The sequence below is a fragment of the Eumetopias jubatus genome, unplaced genomic scaffold, assembly GCF_037043125.1.
Source record: "Eumetopias jubatus isolate StellerSeaLion01/CBP00866 unplaced genomic scaffold, mEumJub1_p1.0 scaffold_15, whole genome shotgun sequence".
NCBI classification, from domain to species: Eukaryota; Metazoa; Chordata; class Mammalia; order Carnivora; family Otariidae; genus Eumetopias; species Eumetopias jubatus.
This window is the reverse complement of record NW_028274821.1, coordinates 19,335,383-19,362,469: the sequence shown is the minus strand read 5'-3', so window position 1 is coordinate 19,362,469 and position 27,087 is coordinate 19,335,383. Positions and strand designations below refer to the sequence as shown.

Genomic DNA, 27,087 nt, shown 5'->3' with positions numbered 1-27,087 from the left:
TGGTGCGGGACAGCTGGGTCCAGCTGATGGAAGACTATCAGCCCTCAGTGAACTATTCTGCAGGTTTATGTCTTAAGTGTAAAGTTTTGCATTTAAAGGCTGCGTTCTACATCTCATGGGGAATGTAAATGCATGTGGTCGATCAAACCATTAGAAAGAGGGGAAAATATCAACAGTAAGAGGCAGGCAGGTGGGTGGCTTATATCATGGACGAGAGTTAAGGGTCTTAGTCTAAATTTTTTTTTTTTTTTGGGTAAAAAAAGTGGATTTTGTGAGAAGAACATGGATGTATTGGCAAAATAAGGAGGAATTGCAGAAGTTCTAGAAATGGATGTTCCAGTGTCCGGTTTGATGCTAACTTTTGCCAAAGGGACATGCCAGCCCGGCAGGGGGGAAGGAAGGAGCCACAGCCCCCTAAGCAAACCTCCTGAGTGGCAGCAGGACCACAAAGGCTGCAGACATGGAAGAGTGGCCCTTTGGACCCACTGGTCATACTTCATGCGGGGATATGGGCCAGGTCTGAACCTGAAGAAAGCCAGCTTCCAGATGGTTTCTTGGGCCGTGTCCACGGGATCCATGGGGTGGGGGGAGGTTTGCACAAGAGCCAAAAGGAAAGCAGTGGCCTCCTAGTTAAGCCGCACTTGCACTGTCAGGAGCGGACGACCTGCCAGCACCGGACACAAGCAGGACTGCGGACGCGGCAGGTCACATGGGCGGAGCGCGGGAGGCTCCAGCACCGGTGCCCTTTGTAGAACCTGGCCCCCACCCTAAGATGCAAATGAGGGGGAAGTGTTTCCTATCCTCAATGCGGAGCATTTTCTTAATGCCCAAGTTACAGCCATCAGAAGCCCTGGTGAACTATTTTTTTTTATTTTATTATGTTAATCACCATACATCACATCATTAGTTTTTGATGTAGTGATCCATGGTTCATTGTTTGCATATAACACCCAGTGCTCCATGCAATATGTGCCCTCTTTAATACCCATCACCAGGCTAACCCATCCCCCACCCCCCTGCCCTCCAAAACCCTCAGTTTGTTTCTCAGAGTCCACAGTCTCTCATGGTTCGTCTCCTCCTCCGATTTCCCCCCCTTCATTCTTCCCCTACTGCTATCTTCTTTTTTTTTTTTTTTAAACATATAGTGTATTATTTGTTTCAGAGGTACAGGTCTGTGATTCATCAGTCTTACACAATTCCTGGTGAACTATTCTATACAGAATTCCCACAGATCTCTTCTCACACGGTTGTGGGTTCAGAGTCTCCTTGGCTTTGCTTTTGTTCTCCTTTCCTCCTTGTACTCTCTCCTTCGAGATTCATCTCAAAACTACCGTTGCTTTTAAGCCTTCCCTAGTCCAACCTTTCCTTCTCGTGTGACCCCAATCTCTTCTGTTTCCCACTCTTAGGGGCCCATCATGTGGACCTGTAAACACACATTAAGGCTCCTGTCTTAGTCCGTCCTCAAGGACACTGTCCAACACACACCTTCATTCCCAGCTTCTAGCAAACCTGTGTGTGTCCGGGAATGATTGGCACAGGGAACAGGACAGCGTGTGCGAAGTGGGGGTCGGGGGGCGGGGGAGTGGGAGGCAGGCACGAGGCAGTCCAAGGGAGGCTCGGGGAAGGATTTCTTGGGGAAGTCCTGTTGATCCGGGCTTTGAAGGATTTGGAGCGAGGATTGCGTTAATGGCCACAGGTCAGGAATGTGCAGCCAGCCTGTGACAGCAGTGAAACGGAGCCTGTTTTTGTGGAGAAGAGAACGTTTGTGTAGGAGTTCAGTCTGAAGCTGTGCGTTGGGGTCAGGCCGTGCTGAGTGGTGAATGCCCAAATGAGGACCTCGGGGTCTTTCCCCAGAGGCCGTGGGAGTTGTGGGTCAGCGGGGGATTGCACAAAACAGCAGTGTTTGCTGGAGATTGGGGATCTTGAGTATCCGTCTGAAATATTTGAAGATGGGGTGTGTAAGAGACCTCACTGATGGTTTGAACAGGGGAGGACACTCCGTGGTCACAGCGTTCTGCCTGTGATTACAAAGTGGGGAGGAGGGAGCTGGTCCTTCTCCCAGGCCCTGGGTAGGGGTGAATGCTTTTCAGTTTAGGGTGTGATCCCTGGATCGGTGCCAGCTTCCGGGAGGAGTAACTCACCTGATCAGCGTCGTCTTAGTCCTTTTGGGCTCCTGTAACAAAACACCACAGGTGGATGGCTTATAAACACAAAACATTTCTCACAGTTCTGGAGGCTGGGAAGTCCAAGATCAAGGCGTGAGCAGTTTCGATGTGTGGTGAGGGCCTCCTTCCTGGTTATTAGAGGACTGGCTTCTCTCTGTGTCCTCACACGGCAAGAGGGGGTGAGGGAGCTGCCTGGCATCTTATAGGGGCACTGATCCTAGTCACCTCCTGTGGGCCCCACCTCCTAACATCATCACATCGGGACTTAGGATTTTAATTTTTTTTTTTAAGATTTTATTTATTTGTCAGAGCAAGAAGGTGAGCGAGCACAAGCAGGGGGAGGGGCAGAGGCAGACGGAGAAGCAGGCTCCCTGCTGAGCAGGGACCCCCCCCCCCCCAACGCCGGTCTCGATCCCAGGACCCTGGGATCATGATCTGAGCCAAAGGCAGACACTTAACCAGCTGAGCCACCCAGGCGTCCCAGGGTTTTACTTTTCTAAGGGCACTAATCCCATTCTCGAGGGTTCTATTCTTACGACCTAATCAACTCCTGAAGGTCCCACCTCCTAAACCCATCCCATCAGGGGTTAGGGTTTCAACACGAGTTCTGGAGAAACACATTCAGCCTATGTCAAGTGTGGTCTAGGCAAGGCTGACATTTCTGTGGCCACATTTACTTCAGGCAGGGTGACTGCATGAGACCCACCGGCCACCGAGCTCCCTCGTGGCCTATCCTCAGTCCTCTTCCGGTCCCTGTGGGGCTGCGGAGGCCAGGCAGGACCTGGCAGCCCCATCTCTCTTTGCTTCCTCTGTCCCAGCTTTGTCACCTCTATCAGGTCACCCTTCATTGGGAAAGACACTTGCTTTCAGTTTGGGAGAAGTAGGTGGGCGTGACAAGAAGTCAAGAGTCTTTTTCCGTCTTCGACAGAGGCCAGGCCCACCTCATTCATGAGGAGCTGTGTCTGGGGTAGTAAAACCTTTACTAGTATCATTTTTTTTTTTAAAGATTTTATTTATTTATTCATGAGAGACAGAGAGAGAGAGAGAGAAGCAGAGGGAGAAGCAGGCTCCCAAGGAGCAGGGAGCCCGATGCGGGACTCGATCCCAGGACCCTGGGATCATGACCTGAGCCGAAGGCAGACGCTTAACCATCTGAGCCACCCAGGTGCCCCACTAGTATCATTTTTGACACAGCTGCTTCAAACCCCAAGAGAAGGTGGGTGTGATGAGCACCCCCCCCCCACGACTGCCTTTAAACCTGTCTAGAGAGGTGAACAGAACCTCCTTGTTTCTCCTCATCAGTCTTCCACGTGTCTCCTGCACCGCTGTTTTGTTTCCTCCTTGAAATCCCATGCCCTGGCAAGTTCCTAAAAAGCAAGTGCCACCAAGCCTCCTAGGACATGCTGTTCCCTCAAAGATTGCAATTTTCCTGAGCAAAGTGGATTGTGCCTCATGCTCCACCACCTTGTGAGGGGTCGTGAAAAATCTCATTTCGTTCATTTAGGATTTAATCCAGGGGCTTTGATGTGTAGCCTACGGGTTTATAAATATGCCCCCATGGCACGGGGTGGACAGGGTGTGGGGGAGGGATGAATGGCCCATAAGGAATCTTCACTGTGGAGTAAATACTGAGAGCAGGAAGTCAGGATCTTATTTGGGCAAAATAAAAAGAATGAGGGAGGCATGTTTAGGTTTTCATCACAGGACCTGCACTTCTTACTGCAAAAACGGAGTCTGTCCTTGTCCTGCCTCAGCGACCTTTCTGCACCTTCCAACTCCGAGTGTGCCCTGTGCAGCCACAGCAGCCCCGCCTGCGGGCTCGCTAGAAATGCAGACTCTCGGGCCCCACCCCCCGCTGAATCCAAATCCGTCTTAACAAGGTCCCCTGGTTGGTGTTATGACCAAGTTGGAGGAGCCCTTCTGGAGCCCCGTGCTTCACAAAGTTGAGCCTGCAGATGGATCACCCGGAGGGCTAGTGAAAACACAGTTCCCGGGGCCCAGGCTGAGATGGAGCTTGCAGACCTAGTCAAAGGTACAGTGATACGAGCCCTGCTGGTAGCTGCCCACTAGGTTGCTCTCCAGCTTGTCCCGGAATCAGAAGCCCCAGTTCCGGTACACACGTACATACGTACGTGTACGTACGTAGACCTGCACGCACGCATGCACGCTATGGTAAATGGTAAATAGCAAAGAGCGGCCCCCAGTGGCACGCACAGGCAAAGCTTCAATGGGACCAGTCCAGTCAGCGGTCCTGCTTCCAGAGTGGCCCTGAGCGCAGCCGCCCGGGGCGCAGAGGCACAACCAGCTGGGCAAGTCATCCCTGGAGCATGGTGCTGGGCTCAGTCCACTCTCCTGGCCACCGTCCTGCAGGCGGGTACAAGGTCCCTCCCAGCCGACTCCACCTGGAGCCTGGGAGTTCCATCCAGTCCAGTCTTGAAATTCTTAGATCTCGGGAGCCTCCTTTTCTATGAACTCAGCACCACTCTCCCTTTTCCTGTCTCCTCTCAGGGTCTAGTCCCGTACCTTTGAAGGACTCCAGCCAGAAAAATCCCAAAGAGAACCCTGTCCCTGGGGGGTCCCATCACATCCCTTCTGGAGAATGCGAAGTATAATAACTGTTTCTAACGGAGACTCACTGGTTCATACAGTGTGTCCATACCCACCTTTTAAACAGGTCTTCTTTGAAGACCATGGTATGCCTTTCTAGAATTTCTTTAGCCATAAGAAAAAATGTTAACTCTCCCATCAGGGATGTCACTATTTAATTTAACCTTCTTTAGATTCTTTTAAAATGCTTTCAGTTCTTATTAGGGCCTTTGCTGTTCCTCAGTCCTGAAATTTTCAACTTATAACATCGTAAGCTCTGAGACATGACTTCTTAACGAATATTGTTTCTGGGGGTTAAAATGTTACCACTGGTGATGATAACCAGTAAGCAGCATACAGACAGATATTTTTAAAGCCATGCATGTCATTTATATTAGAAACGTATGCAGTGAAATAAACATTGTCCCTTGAGCCATGAAGTCACCTTTCCCTGTTTGACTCCCACAGCGCATTACTATTTAACTATCTAAGCAGTTACAGGCAGGAAGTTTTAAAGGTTGAAGACATTGGTGATCGTCCGCTTTACAAGATGTGGGAGAGATCTCTTTTTGCAAAGTGGGTCTCGTCAACCTAATTTGAATTGGCACACGTTACAGAAAGAAAGAACAAGACACATTTAGGACCTAGAAAATTTTCCTTGGTGAATGGAGTTTCCTGGAGATTTCCTGGAACTGCAGTCAAAGGGTTATGCAGGAGAGGGCGCTTGGCCTTCGTAACCCTGTGCTATGAAACGTAGGGAACCTTCTGTATCAAGAAGGCAGACTCTGAGTGGAAAACATTAACAGCTTGAGTTCCTAGTGTTCATGGTCATCCCTGAAATATCATTTATTCATTAATTTCCTTTTAGAAGTTTGGGAGGGGAGATATATCCAGATATATCCATTGCAAGTATTTTATGTAACAAGCAGAAAGACACAGCTCAAACTAACGTCAAAACTAAAGGATACTTATTGCCTGATGTTGCTGAAAATCCAGGAGCAGAACCAAGTTCACGCATAGTTTGACCAAGTAGTTAAAAGCAGGCGAGCAGGGCCTGGTTTTTCTGTCTCAAGACTGTTGCCAGAAGTCCTAGGCTACATGAGTCCTCATCTGCATTCTGCATGAAATCAAGGTTCTCTCTTCCAGAATTCCCAGCACAAGTCTTGGGGTTGGTGGGACCAGGTGAGCTGCTTGGCTAAACTGATGACCATAAACCAGAGATGAGTTGTTTCAAGTGATGGTGGGGCCTGGATGTGGAGCCCTGCCCTGAACCAAGCCAGGTGCCATGGGAATAGGATGCGGTAGCTTAAACCATCAGGCTCCCCCCGGGGAGCAGTGGAGGTGCGCTGAATCCCAGGCAGGTGTTTTCACTGCTGGAATCTTGGTCATCACACATAGCCCTCAATCAGGGGGCTGGAAAGTATCATCTGTGTGGCCAGGAAGATGTGTCCCCGTGCACCCATGCTTTTGTATCCCCAGGCAAAGGAGGACTCTCCCAAACCTGCTGCCTTTTCTTGACCTGGGGGTGGGAAGGACCTAGCCGTGAGGGTGTTTGTGGGAAGGAGAGCTGGTCACCTGCTCATCAGGCTGAGAGCTTACTTAATGAAAGAGCCGTTGGGTGTCACGAACCCGTTGCATGTAACCCTGATAAAAGCAACTACGATTGGAAAGCCTGCAGAAGATGGGTTGCACTTCCAAAATAAACAATACACAGATGGAGTAATCATGTAATTCATGCCTTGTTTCTCTGATTTTTTTTTTTCCAGAACCGAATGGAGGAAAGCAAAGCACTCTTTAGAACAATTATCACATATCCCTGGTTCCAGAACTCCTCGGTTATCCTATTCTTAAACAAGAAAGATCTTCTAGAGGAGAAAATTATGTATTCCCACCTAGTTGACTACTTCCCAGAGTATGATGGTAAGTCAGCACTGTTCAGCCAGCCCAGTAGCCGGGGATACGTTTGGCAGTGCAGCCTGTCATTGCCCCCTCTGCCTGCGAAGCCTGCCTGTGTGATTGATGAAGTACCAATGACTGTCCGCCCTGCTCTTGAACGACCTGAAATGTTTCACTCCCCTGACAATGCTGTAAGTGACAGCAAAGGAAAACAACTTACGTGTTTGAAAATGCGTGTATCAGAGGAGGGACCAGCCCCACAGCTTTGAACAATGGTGTATCAGCCATTATAGTTCCCTCTCTTGTTCACACGCTGCTCTTGCCTCTGTAGGGACAGAGAACACGGTTTTGTGTCAAGAGCCCATGCTCTGAAATCACATCCCAGTTTTGATACTTTGCATCTGCAGAACTATCATCAAGTCACTTATTTTCTCAGGACTTTGGGACCAAACTCACGCAATTGTTTTATAGGCTACAACAGACCCATGTATGACATTTTCACATGGTGCTGGATACATGGTGAGTGCTAGGAAATATTTATTTTGGGGAGGGCGCTGCATGGCCTGATACAGCCCTGTCGTCCTTCGGGACAGCCCCGACCCTTATACTCTTCCTGTAGCACTTAGAATCCCTAGCACCTGCATCAGCACTCAGATGCCTTTGCATTATTTACTTCATATAAAAACTCCTTATCAACACATCTTGTCTACCCAACTGGACTGTGAAATCCTCAGTGACTGGATAGGACACACAACCACTCTGAGAAATACTTGTTGGCTGGTAACAAAATAGACCCCCACCAGGCCACTCTGACACAAGCGAGTCGCAGCCACTGTTCCAGAAGGCAGGAGATGACACGTACATCCACCCATAGGGACTGGAGTCTAGATTAGGAGTGGCAAACTATGGCTTGCTCCCTGTTTTTATAAAGTTTTATTGAAACAGACACACCTATTCATTTACACACTGACTGTATGCTTTAACACACAGGGGAGAAGTTGTGACCCACTGAATGGCCCACAAAACCTAAAATATTTACTCTCTTGGCCCTTTTCTTTAATTGAAATGTAGCTGACCCACAGAGTTACATTAGTTGCAGGTATACAACGTAGTGATTCAACAAGTCCATGTGTTATGTTGTGCCCACCACAAGGGTGGCTTCCATCTGTCACCACACGGTATCAGTGACTCTGTTCCCTGTGCTGTACCTATAGCATCCCTGGATTGGATTCATTCCACAGCCGGAAGCCCGTATCTCCCACTCTCCTTCCCTCATTTCGCCCATCTCCCCAACCCTTCCCCTTTGGCAGCTATCCATTTTTGGCATTTAGGGGTCTGTTTATTCATTTGTTTTGTTTTTTAGATTCCAAGTAAGTGAAATCATACGGTATTTGTCCTCTCATTTATTTCACTTAGCATTATAGTCTCTAGGTAGGTCCATCCATGTTGTCTTGGGGCATGATCTCTTCTTTATGGCTATGTAACATTTCCTGTGTGTGGGGCGCCTGGGTGGCTCAGTTGGTTAAGCCACTGCCTTCGGCTCAGGTCATGATCCCGGAGTCCCGGGATCGAGTCCCGCATCGGACTCCCCCTTCTCTGTGGGGAGCCTGCTTCTCCCTCTGCCTCTGCCTGCCACTTCCCCTGCTTGTGCTCACTCTGTCTCTCTCTCTCTCTCTATGTCAAATAAATAAATATTTAAAAAAAAAACATTCCTGTGTGTGTGTGTACATCCACATATATGTACATATACCACATCTTCCGTATCATCTGTTAATGGACACTTAGGTTGCTTCTGTATCTTGGCTATTGGAAATAATACTGTAACTATATGCACAGGGGTGCATATATCTTTTCACATTAATGTTTTCATTTTGGCTGGGTAGTAGAATTACTGGATCATATGGTAAATCTATTTTTAATTTTTTGAGGAATTTCTCGACCGTTTCCACAGTGGCTACATCGGTCTGTAGACCTGCCAACAGTGCACGAGGGTTCCTTTTTCTCCACATCCTCACCAACACCTGTTTTTTTTTTACCCATTCTGACAGGCATCAGGTGATACCTCCATGTGGTTTTCATTTGCATTTCCCTGATGATTAGTGATGTTGAACATCTTTTTTATGTACCCATTGGCCACCTATATGTCTTCTTTGGGAAGATGTCTATTCAGGTCCTCTGTCCGTTTTTATTCAGATGATCTGTGTTTTTAGTGTTGAGTTGTATAAGTTCTTTATATATTTTTGGATATTAAACCCTTATCAAATAGATCATTTGTGAAAATCAACTCCCATTCAGTTGGTTGGGGTTTTTTTGTTGTTGTATTGAAGGTTTCCTTCACTGTGCAGAAGCTTTTTATTTTAGTCTAGTTTTAGTAGGGTTATTTTTGCTTTGGTTTCCCTTGCCACAGAAGACATGGCTAGAAATATGTTGGTAAAACCAATATCAAAGAGATTACTGCCTGTGTTTTTTTATGGAGTTCTATGGTTTCGGGTCTCAAATTTAGGTCTTTAATCCATTTTGAGTTTATTTTTTGTATGTGGTGCAAGAAAGCAGTCCAGTTTCATTATTTTTCATATAGCTCTCCAGTTTTCTCAGCACCATGGATTGAAGAGACTGTCTTCTCCCAATTGTGTATTCTTGCCTCCTTTGTCACAGATTAATTGACTATGTGAGTGTGGGTTTCTCAGTTCTGTTCCATTGATCTGTTTTTGTGCCATACTGTCTTGATGATTACAGCTTTGTGATAGAGCTTGAAGTCCGGAATTGTGATGCCACCAGCTTTGCTTTTCTTTTTCAATGTTCCTCTGGCTATTCGGGGTCTTTTCTGGCTCCACCAAATTTTAGGATTGGTTGTACTCTCTCTGTGAAAAATGCTCTTGGTACGTTGATAGGGATTTTATGGAACCTGTCGATTGCTTTGGGTAGTGTGAACATTTTAAGGATGCTAATTCGTCCAATTCATGAGCTTGGAAAATCTTTCCATTTGTTTGTGTCATCTTCAATTTCTTTCATCAGTGTCTCGTAGTTTTCAGAGTACATATCTTCATCTTCATTAAGTTTATTCCTAGGTATTTTATTATTTTTGGTGCAAATGTAAATGGGATTGTTTTCTTCATTTCTTTTTCTGCTACTTCATTATTATTGTAGAGAATTGCAACCAATTTATGTGTACTAATTTTGTATTCTGCGGCTTTATTACTTCTGGTAATTTTTCGGTGGAGTCTTTAGGATTTTCTGTGTATAGAAACACATTGTACAAATAATGACAGTTTAACTTCTTCCTTACCAATTTGCATGCCTTTTATTCCTTTTACTTGTCTGATTGCTGTCGCTAGTGCTTGCAGTACTATATTGAATAAAGGTAGTGAGAGAGGATATCCTGATCTTACGGAAAAAGTTTCTCCCCATTGAGTATGATGTTAGCTGTGGGTTTTTCATATGTGGCTTTTATTATGTTGAGATATGTTCCCTCTAAGCCTACTTTGAAGGTTTTCATCATGAACAGATGTTGAATTTTGTCAAATGCTTTTGCTGCATCTTTTCAGATGGTAATATGGTTTTTATCTTTCATTTTGTTAATGGGATGTATTTATTGATTTGTGAATTGATTTGTGAATATTGAACCACCTTTGGATCCCTGGAATGGATTCCACGTGACCATGGTGAATGATCTTTTTAATGTATTGTTGAATATGGTTTGCTAATATTTTGTTGATTTTTGCATCTAAGTTCATCAGAGATGTTGGCCTATAGGGTTTTTTTTGTAGGGACTTTGGTTTGGGTAGGAAGATAATGCTGACCTTGTAGAATGTATCTGGAAGCTTTCCTTCCTCTCCTGTTTTTGTAATAGGTTAATAACAGTTGATTCAGAATAGATATTTTTTAAATGTTTGGTAGAATTCACCTGTGAAGCCATTTGGTACTGGACTTTTGGTTTGTTGGGAGTTGATTACCAATTCCATTGTTACTAGTAATTGATCTGTTCAGATTTTCTGTTTCTTCCTGATTCAGTTTTAGAAGATTATATATTTCTAAGAATTTATCCTTTTCTTATAGGTTGTCCAATTTGTCAGCATATAATTTTTTGTAGTAGTCTCTTACAATCCTTTGTATTTCTGTAGTTGTTACTTCTCTTTCTTTCTTGATGAGTTTGACTAAAAGTTTATCAATTTTATCTATCTTCTCAAAGAACCTGCTCTTGGTTTCATTGACTTTTTTCCTTTTTTTTTTAAGTCTTTTCATTTATTTCTGAGGTGATCTTTATTATGTGCTTCTACTAAATTTGGGTTTTCTTTGTTCTTTTTCTAGTTCCTGTAGGTGTAATGTTAGGTTGTTTGAGATTTTCGTTTCTTGAGGTAGGTCTGTATCATAAATTTCCCTGCTTTTGCTGGGAAACTGCTTTTGCTGCATATCAAAGATTTTGGCCCTTTGTGTTTTCATTTTCATTTGTCTCCATGTATTTTTTAATTTCTTCTTGGATTTTTTTATTGACCCATTGGTTGTTTAGTACCATGTTGTTTGGCCTCCACGTGATTTTTTTTTTTCAGTTTTTTTCTTGTTACCGATTTATAATTTTATACCATCATGGTCAGAAAAAATGCATGATATGATTCCAGTCTTCTTAAAATTATTGAGACTTGTTTTGTGGCCTAACATGTGATCTCTCCTGGAGAATGTCCCATGTGCATTTGAAAAGAGTGTGTATTTTGTTTTTGGATAGAATTTCTGTATCTATACATACATTTATTTCTGTATATATCTGGTCTAATGTATCATTCAAAAACATGATTTCCTTGTTGATTTTCTGCCTGGATCATGTATCCATTGATGTAAGTGGGTTTCAAAGTCCCTTAGTATTATTGTATTATTTTGTCAGTTTCTTTATATCATTAATACTTACTTTCTGTATTTAGGTGCTCCAGTGTTGGGTGCATAAATATTTACAATTGTTTTACCTTCTTGATGGATTGACCCCTTTATCATTATGTAATGCCCTCTTCATCTCTTGTTACAGTCTTTGTTTAAAGTCTGTTTCATCTAATATTAGTACCCTAACTTTTTTCCACTTTCATTTGTATAGGATATTTTTATCTGTCCTTTCACATGCAGTCTATATGTTTCTTTAGGTTTGAAGGGAGTCTCTTGTAGGAAGCATTTAGAGGGGTCGTGTTTTTTTTTTTTTTTCTCTATTCTGCCACCGTATGCCTTTTGATGGAACATTTAGGTCATTTACATTTAAAATGTTGATAGCTATGTACTTATTGACATTTTGTTAAAATTTGTTTTGATCATTGTCTTTTCCTTTCCTCTGCTCTCTTGTGATTGATGACCTTCTGTAATGTTATGCTTGGCTTTCTTCTTTTTTGTGTATCCATATTACAGGTTTTGTGATTGCAGTTACCTTAAGGTTCACATATAACATCCTAAGTATATAGCAGTCTATATCAAGTTGACGGTCACTGATGTTTGAACACATCCTAAAAACTTTTTACTCCCTCCTCCGTAGTTTATATATGTCATCCTGTTTTACATCTTTTTATTCACAATTTTCTTCTAATTATGGCCTTTTCCACTTAAAGAAGTCACTTGAACATTTTTTTGTAAGAATTCCTTTATCCTTTGGGAAACTCAGTATCACTCCTTCAGTTCTGAATGATAACCTCACCAAGTAGAGTATTCCTGATGGCAGGTTTTTTCCCTCTTAGCACTTTGGATCTGTCATGCCACTTTCTTCTGGCCTGCCATATTTCTGCTGAAAAATGAGCTGATAGACTTAAGGGATTTACCTTTTACATAACTTTTTGCTTCGCTCTTGCTTTTAAAATTCTCTTTATCCTTTGACATTTAATTGTTGTCTCTGTGGGCCTCCTTGGGTTCATGTTGTTTGGGACTCTGTGCTTTCTGAACCTAAAGGTCTGGTTTCTTCCTCAGATAGGGGAAGTTTTCAGCTTTTACTCCTTCGACTAAGTTTTCTGCCTCTTTCTCTTCTCTTTCTGGTGCCTTGTAATGCTGATATTTGCTTGATGTTGTCCAAGAGATCCCTTAACTAGCCTCATTAAAATTTTTTTTTACTGTTCAGTTTGTGTGCTTTTCATCAGCCCTGTCTTATCAATTTGCTTTTCTGCATGCATTTATTTACTGTTGATTCCCTCTAGTGTATTTCTCATTTCAGTTATTATATTCTTCAATTCTGATTTTATAAAGTATATTTTCTATCTCTTTATTGAAGTTCTGAGTTCCCCCACTCTTCTCTCCAAGCCAGTGAGCGTCTTTGACCACTAAACTCTAGCAGACATATTGCTTATCTCTTAGTTTTTCCTGAGATTTATCTTGTTCTTTTGTTTGCAGCATATTCCTCTGTCTCCTCATTTTGCTTGACTTTTGTGTTTGTTTCTATGAAGCAGGCAGAACAGCTCCTTCTCCTAAACTTGATGAAATAGTCTCGTGTATGGTTGTGCCCCGTGTAGACTGTGTGTGCCTGGTGACTCTGGCCAGAGCTGTGGCTGGCCTGGGCTGGGGAATCCCAGACCACTCCCTGCTGGGGTTGCCCTGCTGGGATGGCTGGAGCTGAAGTGGGCATGGACTGGGGCAGTCCTGGGGCTCTTAGAGGCAGCACCTTGGCAGAGTAGTGAGATCTGAAGCGAGTGCAAGCTGTGGGAGCCCAGGGCTTTCCACGCAGAGGGTGCCTTGGCAGGACAGTTAAATCTGGAGCAGACACAAGCCAGCATATCCCAGGCAGGACAACTGAAGATGAAGTAGGTCTTGGGGTCCTGGGGCTCTAAGCACAGGGGCTGGTCCGAGGGCTCTGCATTCAGAGGATGCTCTGGGAGGATAGTTGAAGTTCAAGTAGGTACAAGCCAGGGTGTCCTAGGGTAGTCAGCACAGGGGGCACTATGGCAGGGTAGCTGGGTGTGAGACAGGGTACAGGTCTCAGGGCATCCGAGGGGTGCCTTGGCAGGGCTGCTATAGCCAAAGTGGTAGGAGCCTAGAGTGTTCCAGTGGGCTTTGCACCCATCTCCTCTTGGTGTGATGGCTAAAGCTGTAGTGAGCATTGATCGGTGGGGGGTGGCGAGGGGGTCCCACTGTGCATGGTGCTGGGGCCACCTTGGTGGGAGGGCGGGGGATGGTGTGGGCTAGGGGCCCAGGGCTCCCTGAGGCAGCAGGCCAGCTAGGGTACCCAGAGCCTACTCCCATCAGGGTGAAGGGGTACATCAACTGTGGCACTTACCAACCCCTCCGACCAGGAGAGAGTTCCAGCAGCTCCCCCACCTTTTGGCAGGTTCAAGGGTTGGTCCCTTTACATTCTAGTTGCCCTTATAACCATCAGCATTTTTTCTGTGCCCATAGACAGATCTGCTCACAGTCCCTCAGTACTGTCCCTCTCTGCCACAGTTGGTAGCATTAAGGGTGGGGTTCCCCTCATTCCCGTGTCTTCATCTCTCTTGCCATTCTTTGTGTGGTCTCTCCCGCTGTTGTTGTACTGAAGCTGTTCAGTCAGCCCTTAGTTCTGCATGAGGATTTGCTCTAACAGTAGGTGTAGAAAGGGGGTGTCCTGGAGGAGGTGAGTTTAGGGTCTTCTGATGTCGCCATATTGCCCCAGAACCAACCTTACTCTCTGGTCCTTTACAGAGGAAGTGTGCCAAACTCAGATTCAGATGAATAGTAGTTAAGAGGACAGCTTTGAATGTCACCAAGTTCCAGCTCTGCCACTTACAGGCATTGTGGGCTTAGACAAGTCTACTCAACTATTCAGTTTCTTCTTAAGTAGAAAAGAATTGAATAGAATCCTATTTAAGTCCCTTAGCATGGGACCTGGCACAGAAGAGAGCACAAACCCAAAGTACCTGTTCTAAAGATGTAGGTATGCAACAAGAGGTGTGTATAACAGACTGCTTTTTAAATTATCAACATAAGATCTGCAACGATATCCGTTCAGCGAGGTTTCTGTACTTCTAAAAGCTCCCTCAGAAAGGTGATTACTTCAAAAAACGAATACTCAATTTGGCTTCATAGCTTTCTATAAAGATACAAACACCTCAAGGAGGGAGTTTTTCTCATCTTTTCATCCCACATGCATCTGGTACAGTGCCGGCTCACAGAATGGGAAGGGTTGTGTCTTTAGTAAACTCAGTTTCCCTTCTCAGACATGTCTGGGATTCCAAAGTTTGGTGGATTGAAACAGAAACATTTGGGGATGTTATCGGGTGTTAGAAACAGTACCCTCTCTCGTTTGGTAGCAGGTATGCTCCTGTTCCCTATCCAAGGACATTTTCCTTTGTGCTTTGCTGTTCCTTCAAAAACAAATCCTTCCCTTCCCTAAACAGTGTTTTCATTTTTACCTTTTTATTGGCCACTCGCCTGCCACTAATTTACAAATGCCGGAGACTGTGTCCCTCACTCTTCCTGAGAAAACTATAGAAGGAACTTTGTGTGTGGCCAACTTGGTTTCCAGTAGCAACGCACTAGTCTTTAACCACAAGATCTACCTGAAGAGGGTCACGAAGCGTCGGGCTTACACCTAAACACACGTTTGCCTCACGCCCCTAGCACAGACTCTTCATTTTTCTCAGAGTTCTGTGAGAACCGACAAATAGGAAATGACGCCCCACACGTAGCACCTCCTTTAGGCCAGCAGGTTTTCATGATGTGCTTGGGCACAAGACAATGGGATAAATACAGCACTGCCTGCCCCACAGAGCAAGACTCAAGCTACTCACTGCAGCACCCACGCACACCACACCTGGGTCTGATCTCTCTACATCACAAGACTTTTTTCTGTGATAGATATTTAGGGTACTTTTTTTTTCTCTTTGCCACATCCTCCTAATCTCTTCCCCGCTCACCTTCATCCAGGAAATTTCCCAGATTCCCCGTCACTGTGAGCATTTTCCTTCCAGCACGTGTGTGTGCATGGCGAAGGTCTGAAACTGAACTTTTTTTTTTTTTTTTTTTTTTTTTTTTTACTATTAGTCTCCCCCAACATGCACATAACACACACAGGCAACTTAGCCACGGAGAAAGAAAAAAAAAAAAAGACTTATTCACAAAGCAAACACAGCTGTCATTTCATACAAAGCCCTTGTAAGATGAGCTACAACTAAAAAAATTCTAGGCCAACTCTGCAGTGATGTTTTTATAACAAACATGTTTATAGTATTATGAATTTCACACTTCCACATTTCTGCACTTACAAGGTCTTAATCATAATGAATGCCATTTCTGTAGTTCTCTTCGGGAAGAGAAATTACCATTTCCACATGGACGTGAATTGCAGAATTGTTCCTAGAGGCTGTGGAATTCTGTGCCTGCTAGGATGGCTATAATGATTTCTTTGTAGTTTGTGTTTATTCAAATCATATAATGTATGCTTAAAAATCTAACACACTGCAAGTGCTCTTCGCTGAACTCGGTCAGGTCTAGTTCTGATATTCTTTAGGGTTTAAGTAAAAAGAGCCCTTTCTTCCTCAAGTCGGGTAAACATAAAAATCAAAGGGAACTTCCTTCACAAACCAGAAAGATGGGGTTTCTTTCTGGAATGAGAAGCTGCTCCCACCCCAACAATCTATTAGTCCTGGTTTTAAATATTCTGTTACTGCTGTGGAATTAATAAATTAATAGCACATTGAGAAAGATGCAACACTGTAATCATGGTACTTGCATGGTGCTTTCATTATGATGCTGGCCTTCTTATTGGCTGACAAAAGTTTCAATTCTGGTCACTGAAGTAAAAAATGCAAACATTACCTTTGTTAACTGTGCAAGTGGGAATAATCCATTTGTCTTCATGGCTCTTTCTTCCCTCCTTCTGGCAGGGTTAGATATAAGCTTATGGGGGTAATCCCCAGTTTGCAGTAAGGCTGGTTTGAAAAGTCTTCAAGTTGGCAATCTAAAATTCATGATGTGTTTTGTTAGAAGTCATAGTCAGGCCCTCAGCTGAGTTTTCAAAAATTGTTTTATCCCAACCAATAGATAACAAGAATGCTGATAGAAAAAATGGAAGCTGTGGATCCTGAGAGGGTCTTGTCAGACGGAAGTGGAGGAGAAGGTTATATAGCATGACCACCATCTTTCTTAGGATGGAACTCACCAGAAAAGATGGAAATATACATAGATGATGGGGCCTCATAGGCTAAAATGTATACAGATGCTCAGTACTTGATAGATGTGGTGTTTCGATGTTCTTAAGTAACATTAATTTCAGGATTACAGTAATACATTTATCAGGATCTATTATAAATAGGTTTTTAAAACAGCTCTATTGAACTGTAACTCACATAACCATGTAATTCACCCATTTAAAGCACACATTTCAGTGCTTTTTGATCCATTTTTAAGTTATGGTAAAATATGTAACAAAATTTGTCAGTTTAACCATTTTTAAAGCATGCAGTTCGGGGACATTAATTGCATTCACAGTGCTGTGCAGCCGTCGTCGCTATTCCTGAAACTTTTTCATCACCCCGAACAGAAATTCTGTAACCATTAAGCAGTAGCTCCTGATTTCCCCCTGCCCCCACATCTAAATAACCTCTAATCTACTTTGTCACCGTTAATTTGCCTGCGCTAGGTACCTCATATAGGTGCAGTCAAAATATTTGTTCTCTCGTCTGGCTTCTTTTACTCGGCATCACGTTTTCAAGGTTCATGCATGTTATGGCAGCTTTTCTATGGCTGAATCCTGTTCCTTTGTGTGTCTCCTACTTCTTGTTTATCCCTTCCTCTGCTCCTCTGTTGATGGCACTTGGGTCATTTCTGCCTTTTGGCTATTGTGAATACGACAGCAGTGAAATTCATTATCCAAGTAACTATTAGAGTCCCTTTCAATTCCTTTGGATATATACCTAGGAATACAACTGCGGGTCACATGGTAATACTGTGTTGAGCTTTTGGGGGAGCTACCCAACTGTTTTCCACAGCGGCTACACCATTGTACATTCCCACCAACAGTGCATGAGGGTTCCAGTTTTTCCACATCCTTGCCCACACTGAGGATAGCCATTCTGGTAGATGTGACGTGGCATCTCCTTGTGGTTTGGATTTGCATCTCCCCAGTGATGAAGGATGCTGAGCCTCTCTGCATGGGATTATTGGCCAGCACTAGATCTTCGGAGACCTGTCTATTCAGGTCCCTTGTCCTTTTTTTAATCCGATTGCCTTTTTGTTGTGGAGTTGTAGCTTCTGAATATTAACCTCTTCTCAGATACGTGATTGGCCAGTATTTTCACCCATTCTGTAAGTGGGCTCTTCACTGTCTTGATGTACAAAAGTTTTTTATCTTGGTGCGGTCCAATTTATCCGTTTTTTTTTTCTTTCGTTGCCTGTGATTTTGGTGTCTTATTTAAGACCTAATTGCAAAATTATCAACTAAGTTTTTAATATATCCTGGTAAATATATCATAGTCCTATTTTAAGGCATCTAGGACAGTGTTTGGCATGGAAGAGACCCTGAATAAATCTAAGAAAGTCTAAACCAGTGTTTCTCATCACCATGCATAATGCGTTGGAGACTGCATAAATGTGGCGTGCTCAACAACACCGGCAGTCTAGAAGCTAGACGGAGGGATGGTCCGAGAACATGACAAAGAGGAGCAGTTACACACCGTAGTGTTGGGGAGGGTGGTGATAACAGATCTGCCGTGCGGATGTCCTCTCCGTGGCCATCTTTACTGATCAGTAAATGCTTTTGAGCGAAGGTATTAACACGTCAGCTGACAAATCGTCCCTCTCCTCCCTTGGCCAACAGGACCCCAGAGAGATGCCCAGGCAGCTCGAGAATTCATCCTGAAGATGTTCGTGGACCTGAATCCAGACAGTGACAAAATTATCTACTCCCACTTCACATGCGCCACAGACACCGAGAACATCCGCTTTGTCTTTGCTGCCGTCAAGGACACCATCCTCCAGTTGAACCTGAAGGAGTACAATCTGGTCTAATTGTGCCTCCTCAACACCGCCATTCCCTTCCCTGGTGGGCTATTGAAGCTGTACAAGAGGGACTGTATTTCTGTGGAAAACAATTTGCATAATACTAATTTATTGCCATCCCGGACTCTGTGTGAATGTGTCCACAGAGTATGTAGTAAATATTATGATTTTATTTAAACTATTCAGAGGAAAAACAGGATGCTGAAGTACAGTCCCAGCACATTTCCTCTCTCTTTTTTTTTTTTTAAGGCAAAACCTTGTGACTCAATGTATTTTCAATCCTCAGTCATGCACTCACCAAGAGTAGAGTTGTTTCTTTCTCTCTTTTTCTTTTCTATTGAGCAAAACAAAGCTGATTGCCCTTTTCCTAACCCATACCTGCCCCCCTCCTGAGTTTTGGTTACAGTGGCCTTTAGTCTCATTCCATTCTTGGTCCAGTTTTTCTCCCAAATGATACAGCCAGGACAGCATCATTTGATTTAAGCCATCAACATCAGCTTAATTTCAATGTTTGTCGTTTTGCTGAACGATTCTAAGTATTAATACTGTGGTTTTCACTGTATGGCTCTGGATACACATATAGAGTTGTTTTATGTAAGTATATTGTCTGGCCTCACCTTGGGCTAGGATGACAGATGCCCGTCTTACAGTTAAGTGTCATTTCTTTTGGATTTCTGCCTTCAGCCATAGCTTGGTCGCTGAGAGAGATGCACAAGTCAGTCAGGCCAGAACGGAGACGCACAGTTATTTAAATGCCATGTGCCATGGTCCTTCCACCCTTTTTTCTTTCACCCTCTTCAAATTGTAGATGCCAAAAAAAATTATATATATATATTATATATATATATGCCAACAGACACTACATTACCCCAATGGCTGCTACCCAGAACTTTTTTCTTAGGTGGTTTTTAGTTTCTCCCCCTCTTGGTTCAGGTTTTTCTTCCTTTTTTCCCCTTAGTGTTTGGGCCATAATTTATTATGGGTGTGTGTGTGTGTGTGTGTGTGTGTGTGTGGCCAAAGCTGGCTTTTTGTAAAAGATAAAAGCCAGTATCTTAAAATGGAAGAGAGTAAGACTGTGAAACCTAAAGTAATTGGCTGAGAACGACCCCGAAACACCAAACCGTTGGTAACTGTAAATTTGATTGGCATGGTCCATTCTTTTCCTTGCCCTGAGATCACATTGTTTAGTGTCCATTCCATGTTGAGTGTCCAAATCGGCAATGTAACAAAGTGTCTTTGTGATAGAACATGAAATCTCTTTCTAACTCTTCACTGAGAGCCAGTTTTACTCTTTCTGTTCTTTAAGGTCAAGTAGATCTGCCAAGAACATTGGTTGAGTATTCTGACACCTCTAATTTTCAAAATCTGAAGTTCCTACTGGTTTACCACCTTTGGGATCTTTTTAAACTGGTCACTGGTTAAGCTGAACCTAAGGAAGACTTGTAGACTTAAGAGTAACCTGTCAGTGTTCTATAGAACATGTATTTATGTAACTGAACCTACTAGGAGAGATATTTGGAGTTCTTTAGTGCAATTTTTCAACAAATGCAAAAAAAAAAAAAACAGCACATGTATTGATGAGCTTGAGTTGAAATATGATTTAAGAAAATAAAGCAAGATTATTTTAAACCTGCAGGAATTAGGCCACAACACTGGTCTTACTTTAAGTATCCTACTATTTGGCCCAAGTCTAAACTTCCCTACCAATCACCCTTTGGGAACAAAAGGGAAGAGAGAAAATGAATGGGTTATTAGAGGAGTCCAAGAGTTCCTAAGTAGTGATGGAATGTTCTCCTGCTTTACTTTCCCCAGCCACAAACAACACAGGTTACTTTTTCACTTTGCTCAGAAAGCACCTGTAATTTAATTAAGAACCAGACTGCCTGTAGGTATAGTGCAATTCTGAATGCTCTAATCATTGTACATACATCTGTTGATCCTGCAGCATCCATACTGGCTTTGTAATCATTAATGTTTTGGCAGATTGAATGTGCTGTATTGATATGTATCTATGTATTTGTATGTCTTATAGCTAATTCACATTTTGAATAATGTTATTTACTTTTTTAAGAGAGGAGAATGTAAATTTGTCAGTTTATTTCTGACTAGGGATATTTTTTTTTCCATTTAGAAAAGAAAAAAAAATCTTACTCTCGTACAGAGCGGTACTAGCATCGTGCTGTATAAAATCATTTGCACATTCCGGAGTAGAGGTATACTGATCAGACCCAAAGGTAATTTCATAGCAAAATACATAACATCAGTCGGAGCTTTTATACAAACATGGAAACCAACTTTGTAGAACTTTTGCCATTTGACCTAGGATTGGAATATGAGCTTTTATACAATTCATATTCTTATTTGGCAAATGCACAGTTTAGTATTACCTCTCTGATGGCCTTTATTAGAAAGGCAGTTTTAGAAGCTATTGTGATCCACTAAGGAAATGTTTTAACAGCTAGAGACCACTGCTTGCCTGAAAGGGCAATCTTAAATTTGGTGCAGCAAAAAAAAAAAAAAAAAAGAAAAAAGAAAAAAAAAAGAAAACAAAACAAAAGAAAAAAGAAAAAAAGAAAAAAAAAACAAGAAAAAAGATAAGAAAAAAGTCAACAATAACATTTGAAGGCCTACAGTGTGTATAGAGAAAACCTCATCACAAGATCATAAGTGTTACAGTTTTAGGGAATCAAGATATTCTATTTAATAGAGCTCTAGTAGATGTAGTCGATTAAACATGATCTCAAAGCTCGAAGAAGTTGAGCAAACAGGGAAAGATTGTTCTATTTGTCTTTATGAAATTGGGTTGGAATTGCTATGCAGAATTGAGGTTTGTGGCTTCACTGTTTGCCGTAGGGTGCATGACAAGATCCCTTTCTGTTGAGAAAGGAAGAAATTGATCACCCTAGCTGCAGTGACGCATGGAAACCTAATTATATCCACACTAGTCAATCGAAGCTAAACGATTTTCTTTTCTGTCTCTTTGTTTGGGGTTTTATTGAAGGGGCTAGGGGTGGGAAGGGGTTCTTTTCAGTTTTGTATAAAAACGAAGTTTACTCATGCTTTCTATTATATTGTGATTGCAAGCGTTAGAAGCGTGTGCCACTGGACTCCTGCCATTGATGCTCCAAGTAATGGAGCCCATGGCGAGTTTTTGGTGACTTGGGCATGTCTTATTCAAAAAGAAAAACACAAACAAAAACCTTTCTTCAGCATACCAAGGCAAGCAGCCATTTCATGACTCACTTAACACATTGCAGTGGACCAGTTTACAGATAATTTTCCCTCTTTTGCGTGACATGGCCGTTCTGAACCCACAGAGAATGCCTCATTTGTAAATTGGAGGGTTGTACTATGCCTTACAGAGCTTAAATTCAGAAGTTTGTGCCTCACATCTGAAACAAAGGGAAATAACACACCTATTCAAAAGTCAATAAATCCCCTCAAAGTTTTTGGGTTTTTTTTTTTTTAAAGAAAACATTTTCATATAAAGAGCTCTGCTGAATGTCATAAATAGACTGGGGAAAAAAATCTTAGGAACCTGCATATGTTGTTTACTAGCATATGACACCTACAAAAGGTATTTGAAGAACACCTGAAACTTGTATTTTGTGTGTGTGTGTGTGTGTGTGTGTGTGTGTGTGTGTGGATTAACTAGCAAGCCTACTATTAAAAAAAAAGGTAATTCAGCTAAAGGACAATTTACTTTTTGTACTTTAGCCTATCTTGACTGTCAAGGTGTATGAACTGTAATTTTAAAATTTATACTGCCACATGATTGTAAATTTTAGTTGTCTTAAGTTAGGAATTGGTAACAAGCTATTTATGCTGGATTTGGGTCAGATGACTTATTTGCAAAAAAAAAAAAATGGGAAGAAAGGGCTGTATAATGAGATACTGCAAGACTCAGATACTGGTTGGAAATAACCTTCAAAATTACCTTCAATTTCCCTTTGTTTTCAGTTTCTCAAAAAAAAAAAAAAAACGAATGAAATGAAATATAGAAGAATGTTAACCCATATCAAAATAAAGTGTACCCAACTATTGTAATGTATATTGCTGCTCTTCTTAAAATTAAATAAGGGTTTCAAACCACTTAATTGGTAATGACAACATCTCAATTGATACAAACAAGGTGTGCTTGGTATACATTACTATTTTTCTTCCAAAGATCTATCTTTGGTTGGAAACACAAAAATTAAAACTTGTAATAGTGTGTGTTTATGTATCTCCACATATTTCCAGCATGTGTAGCGTTAATAGGTCTGTCCTGGTACCTGTGTGTTTGGGATTTCATTTTGGTTCCAGCAAATTAGGAAAAGAAAGGGCTCAGTTGTGTATGACTAGTTAGAGATTTTTGGAGCCAGACACCTGCTGTCTAGTAGAAACCTAGTAGAGAGTCTAAACTTGTCATTTGTTTTTCCTCACAGAGTAACCACCCATTCATTGCTGTCTTCCCAATTTCCAATGACTTTTTTTTTTATATATATATAGAAGTACATCCCAAATATTTCATGGGATATATTCTTTTTTTATTATTTAAATTCAGTTAGCCAACGTATAGTAGTACATCATTAGTTTCAGATGTAGTAGTGTTCAGTAATTTATCAGTTGCGTGTAACACCCAGTGCTCATCACATCAATAATACTCTTGCCTCTAGAATCGTCTGTTCAAAAGTATGCAAACACACCTAGCACACAGTAGGTGCTCAAATATTTTCCTTCTTACCTCCCTATTGATCATGTATCTTCCATTTCCCTATATGATTCCAACCCAATAGTAAATGACATTTACATGTTATGAAAACACCTATTGGGCCAAAGTGGATCTTAACTTGGATAAAGCAGTTCTGACTTTCGTATAAGCTTTGGTAGATAGAAAAAAACACCAGGGAGGAAAATATTCTTCCTAGAGTATTTTCAAGTTTAGGAAGAGAGATGACAAAGTGCTGTATAACGTTCAGGTTACTTGGACTGAAACGTGTTTTTGGTAGATTTCTTTTCCTCAGAGAACTCTAAATACAACTTCTTGTTGGATTCCTCACCTGTCATCATGTTGAAAACCCTTACTAGACCTATGTATTTAGGGAGTTTTGTCAGAAAACATTTTTAACTTGCAGTATTTAAGAGAATCATATTTACTGTTCTTAAAATGTCATTCAAATGCATGTATTGTCTATTGTTTGGGGTTGGGAACTAGTTTTGCAAAAAACACCTAATGTTGTATAATAATTCCCCAATGATCTTGCTGGTTAAAAATACAGTATTTTTGGCCATAATTTTGTACTATAGTATTCTTCATTCTTGAGTTTTGCTTCTCAAAGTTGCCTCAGCCTCTTCTAGAAAGTTTTTTATTCTAGGGAGTATAGGAATAAATTTTTCCTTTCCTAAAATACTTTATACTGCACATGTATTGTCCAAGTAGACAGGTTTAGGAGTTTCCAAGCAAACACGGAGAAAAAAATTTTTTCCCTTCTGTATATAACCAGATTTTAGTTTTCAGTGGAAATATTTATACTGGTGGCATTTTTTTTTTTTTGGCAGTTTTTTTAAACGTGACCTAATTTAGGTGGCAAGCAACTGTAAATACAAGTTTTAATAGCTGCTCACTAAAGACTTAGAAAAGAGCTGCCTATCTTCAACCTGTGGCAATCTTCTAATTAGGAACGACTAACTGGCTGAAAGAGGCAAGAGCTTAGCTCAGAGCTTTCCCATTTCAGCAGCCATCGGGAAATGTCCTTTCCACACAGGGAAAAGGAGCTGTATATGTCCTTTGGGGCGTGACTTTTGGAAACAAACACCAAAGCTTTTGGGATCAGCTAAAAACTAGCTTTTTTTTCCTCTAGCAACTCTGTAAAGTTAGGGTGATGACAGCAAGGGTTTTCCTAGAAAATCGGCGCTTAACGTAGGTAGGGATTTAGAACCATAACAAAAGCAAAATCTGCTCCCGCTATTTACTAACCAGGTCTTTCTAACTGGCTGCCAGGCCCTTGCTTATGGAATTTTGTCTTGTTCAGCATACTGTTCCTTCCAAATACTTTAGAAAGTGTCGTTTTCACTTAAAAGCCTTTGGGTAAGGCTGTGCTATTCTTGCATGCATTAGAGACCATTTCCAGTAGATGGTGTCCCTTCTCTGGATCTTACTATTACGGGATGGTGTGACAGGGGACTGTCATTTAGTACAAGGCCTCGCGGAATCAGTCCCAACCTCCCCCTTGAGGAAATGGGGTGTCAGCCAGCCCCCAGCACCCCTCACTCTGTGGCCTCTGGGATCTGTGTCCATCTGCATCATCATCTTGAAGACCCATAGCCCATAGGAAAAACCAACTCGCTCAACATTATTTGAGCCAAATATTTTAATTTGACCTTTTGACTCATAGGCCCAGCCTGATTAGTCAGATGTCTTCGGTGCTAGCCTTCTGGAAGCAATCAAATCAGTTGATCCAAAAACTTCTGTCTTGCTCCTCATGTTCCCTGCCTCTACCATACCCACCGCCCCCCCAGCCCCCCTCCACCCCCACTGCCGCTGCCGTTTTACTTTTAGGTTGTGACAGGCTGACTGCTGCATCTTGAGAAACCAATTAAACTATAGCAGAAAGGTGGGTGCAAAGTAATGCTACAGAACAGCAGTGGTTCATTTGATAATGAGCAAGAGTAATTTCTGATGGTAAATTAGCTAGTGTCTTGCTTTCTTTTGTGGTCTAATTTTAAGTTCTTACCAAGCTCATGAGTTACTCCATATTTAAGCCCTTACTGAAATGTGGATCACAGTTGGAGAGTGGAAGGCCGTACTTAAGGGTAGGTTTCTGGTCGTTAAATTATCTAGGCCTTACTATTATTCCTTTGTTTCATTGCCGTAGCTAATTAAAATATGGATCCAGCTAGGAGAAGGAAGTCAACTCCCATCCATTTTGAAGGAGCACCCTAAGACCCTTTAAGACAAGGCCTTCGTTATAAAATGCAGGTCTCTTTAGAATCTCAGATGCACAGGGAGTTCTGCAAAGACGGTTTTCTCTGAATTCTTATGCCTCAGGACTTGCAATCTGATCTCTGTTGATTTTCTCTCTCCCTGTTTTCTTCAAGAAGGCAAAGGCCAGACTATTTTCCTGTCCCATAAGCTGATGGGTAAAATAAGGCAACTTACCCAGAGGGTAATTAAATCAACCCCTGGTAACAAAGAGCTGATGGCAGGAATCCCTCGGTGCTCGCCTTCCACAGCCCAGTTTTGGCCCTCCAGCCCTGGGGGAGGCTCTCTTACAGCTTTAGTGGACTAGGAGCCTGTCCCATTGACATGGGCTATGTGAAGGGCCCCTGGGACTATCACTGTTCCCAGTTTACCTAATACACGTGTATGGTGGCTATTTAACCTATCTTTGGAAGTAAGAGGGCTGATACAAGACATACCGACAAATGAGGCTTGGCAAACGCTACCAGTCTTCAAGTGGAAATTCCACCCTGTATACCCAGCTGCCAAGCAGCTCACATTGGTGACAAGACGTGTGTGTCTGCTCTGGGGTGTGCCTCACCTAGGATGCCGTGCAGGCTGGGAATCCCACACTGCCTGCCATATACTGTCCCATCAAGGCACCAGCTGGGGCACACCTGAGGTGCAAGGCCCTCAACAAGGACTGTAGCAGCAATGATTGTATTCCTGGGATCAGGGCAGCATTCACAGAAGGGGCCTGCGGCTTCTTGTGGAACAGTCAAGGGCCCACCCCAGTAGGATCCTGGTAAATGGTTAACAATGGGGGGCAAGCGGGGCAGGGCTGTGGTACTGATCTGTAGTGTGTGCTCATTTCCATGGTGTCAGTAAATACTCCCACCCCCCCCCCCAAATTTAAGCTACTGATCTGTGATGTCACTGAACCCAGTTGGGAAGAGGTTCTAACAATGGTCTCTCTCAAGCTGTCCCTGCGCACACCGTCAGTCCCCTTAGGACACCACCTTTCTGTAAGCCTGGGAAAATGGCAGGACAAGCCCAGCCGGCTTATTGCACCCACAGCGTATGAATTCCCTCCCGTTGTGACCTGGAGCTAATTACTGAACAGCACAGTGCCCACGATGGCCGTGGAAATGGCAGCTTGGCCAGAAATATAAAGTATTTTAAACTCAAAAGGAATTTGGACATCAGATTCACCTAATGCTTTGTAGGTATGAGTGTGTGTGTGTGTGTATGTGCATGCAAGAAAGGTTCAGTCAATGCTGAACAAAAAGCTTGTCCAAATGTTCATGTTAGTTGGGTAACAAGATTAATCCTCCGTCTTTTAAAAGCTAATCTCTGAACATATGTGGATATACATGTAGAACCTAACCATGGTTTGACCTTGAAGTTGTGTACACATGCACGTACATGAATATACAGTCAGACTTGGTTATGAGAGGCACTTCAACGCACAGGAAAGCATTTTTCACATTGACATCAAAACAGAAAAGATCATAAAATCCACAGCTAACATTTTCTTTAAAAATTTTTTTTTCTTGCCCATCTTTCCAGGTGCTATCTTAAAAGAGCTCTGCT

General features: G+C 42.6%; 1 protein-coding gene across 1 annotated transcript in view; it reads left to right on the top strand.

Annotated features, from left to right (window-relative positions):
* GNAQ (G protein subunit alpha q) overlaps positions 1 to 23,848 on the top strand; it is a 302,033-nt gene extending 278,185 nt beyond the window's left edge. Inside the window, exons 6-7 of the mRNA XM_028090368.2 lie at positions 6,518 to 6,671; positions 18,391 to 23,848. Of these exons, the coding sequence (XP_027946169.1) occupies positions 6,518 to 6,671; positions 18,391 to 18,581 (345 nt within the window). The 3' untranslated portion in view covers positions 18,582 to 23,848. The remainder of the gene's footprint in view (positions 1 to 6,517; positions 6,672 to 18,390) is intronic.
* Positions 23,849 to 27,087: the final 3,239 nt, after the last annotated feature.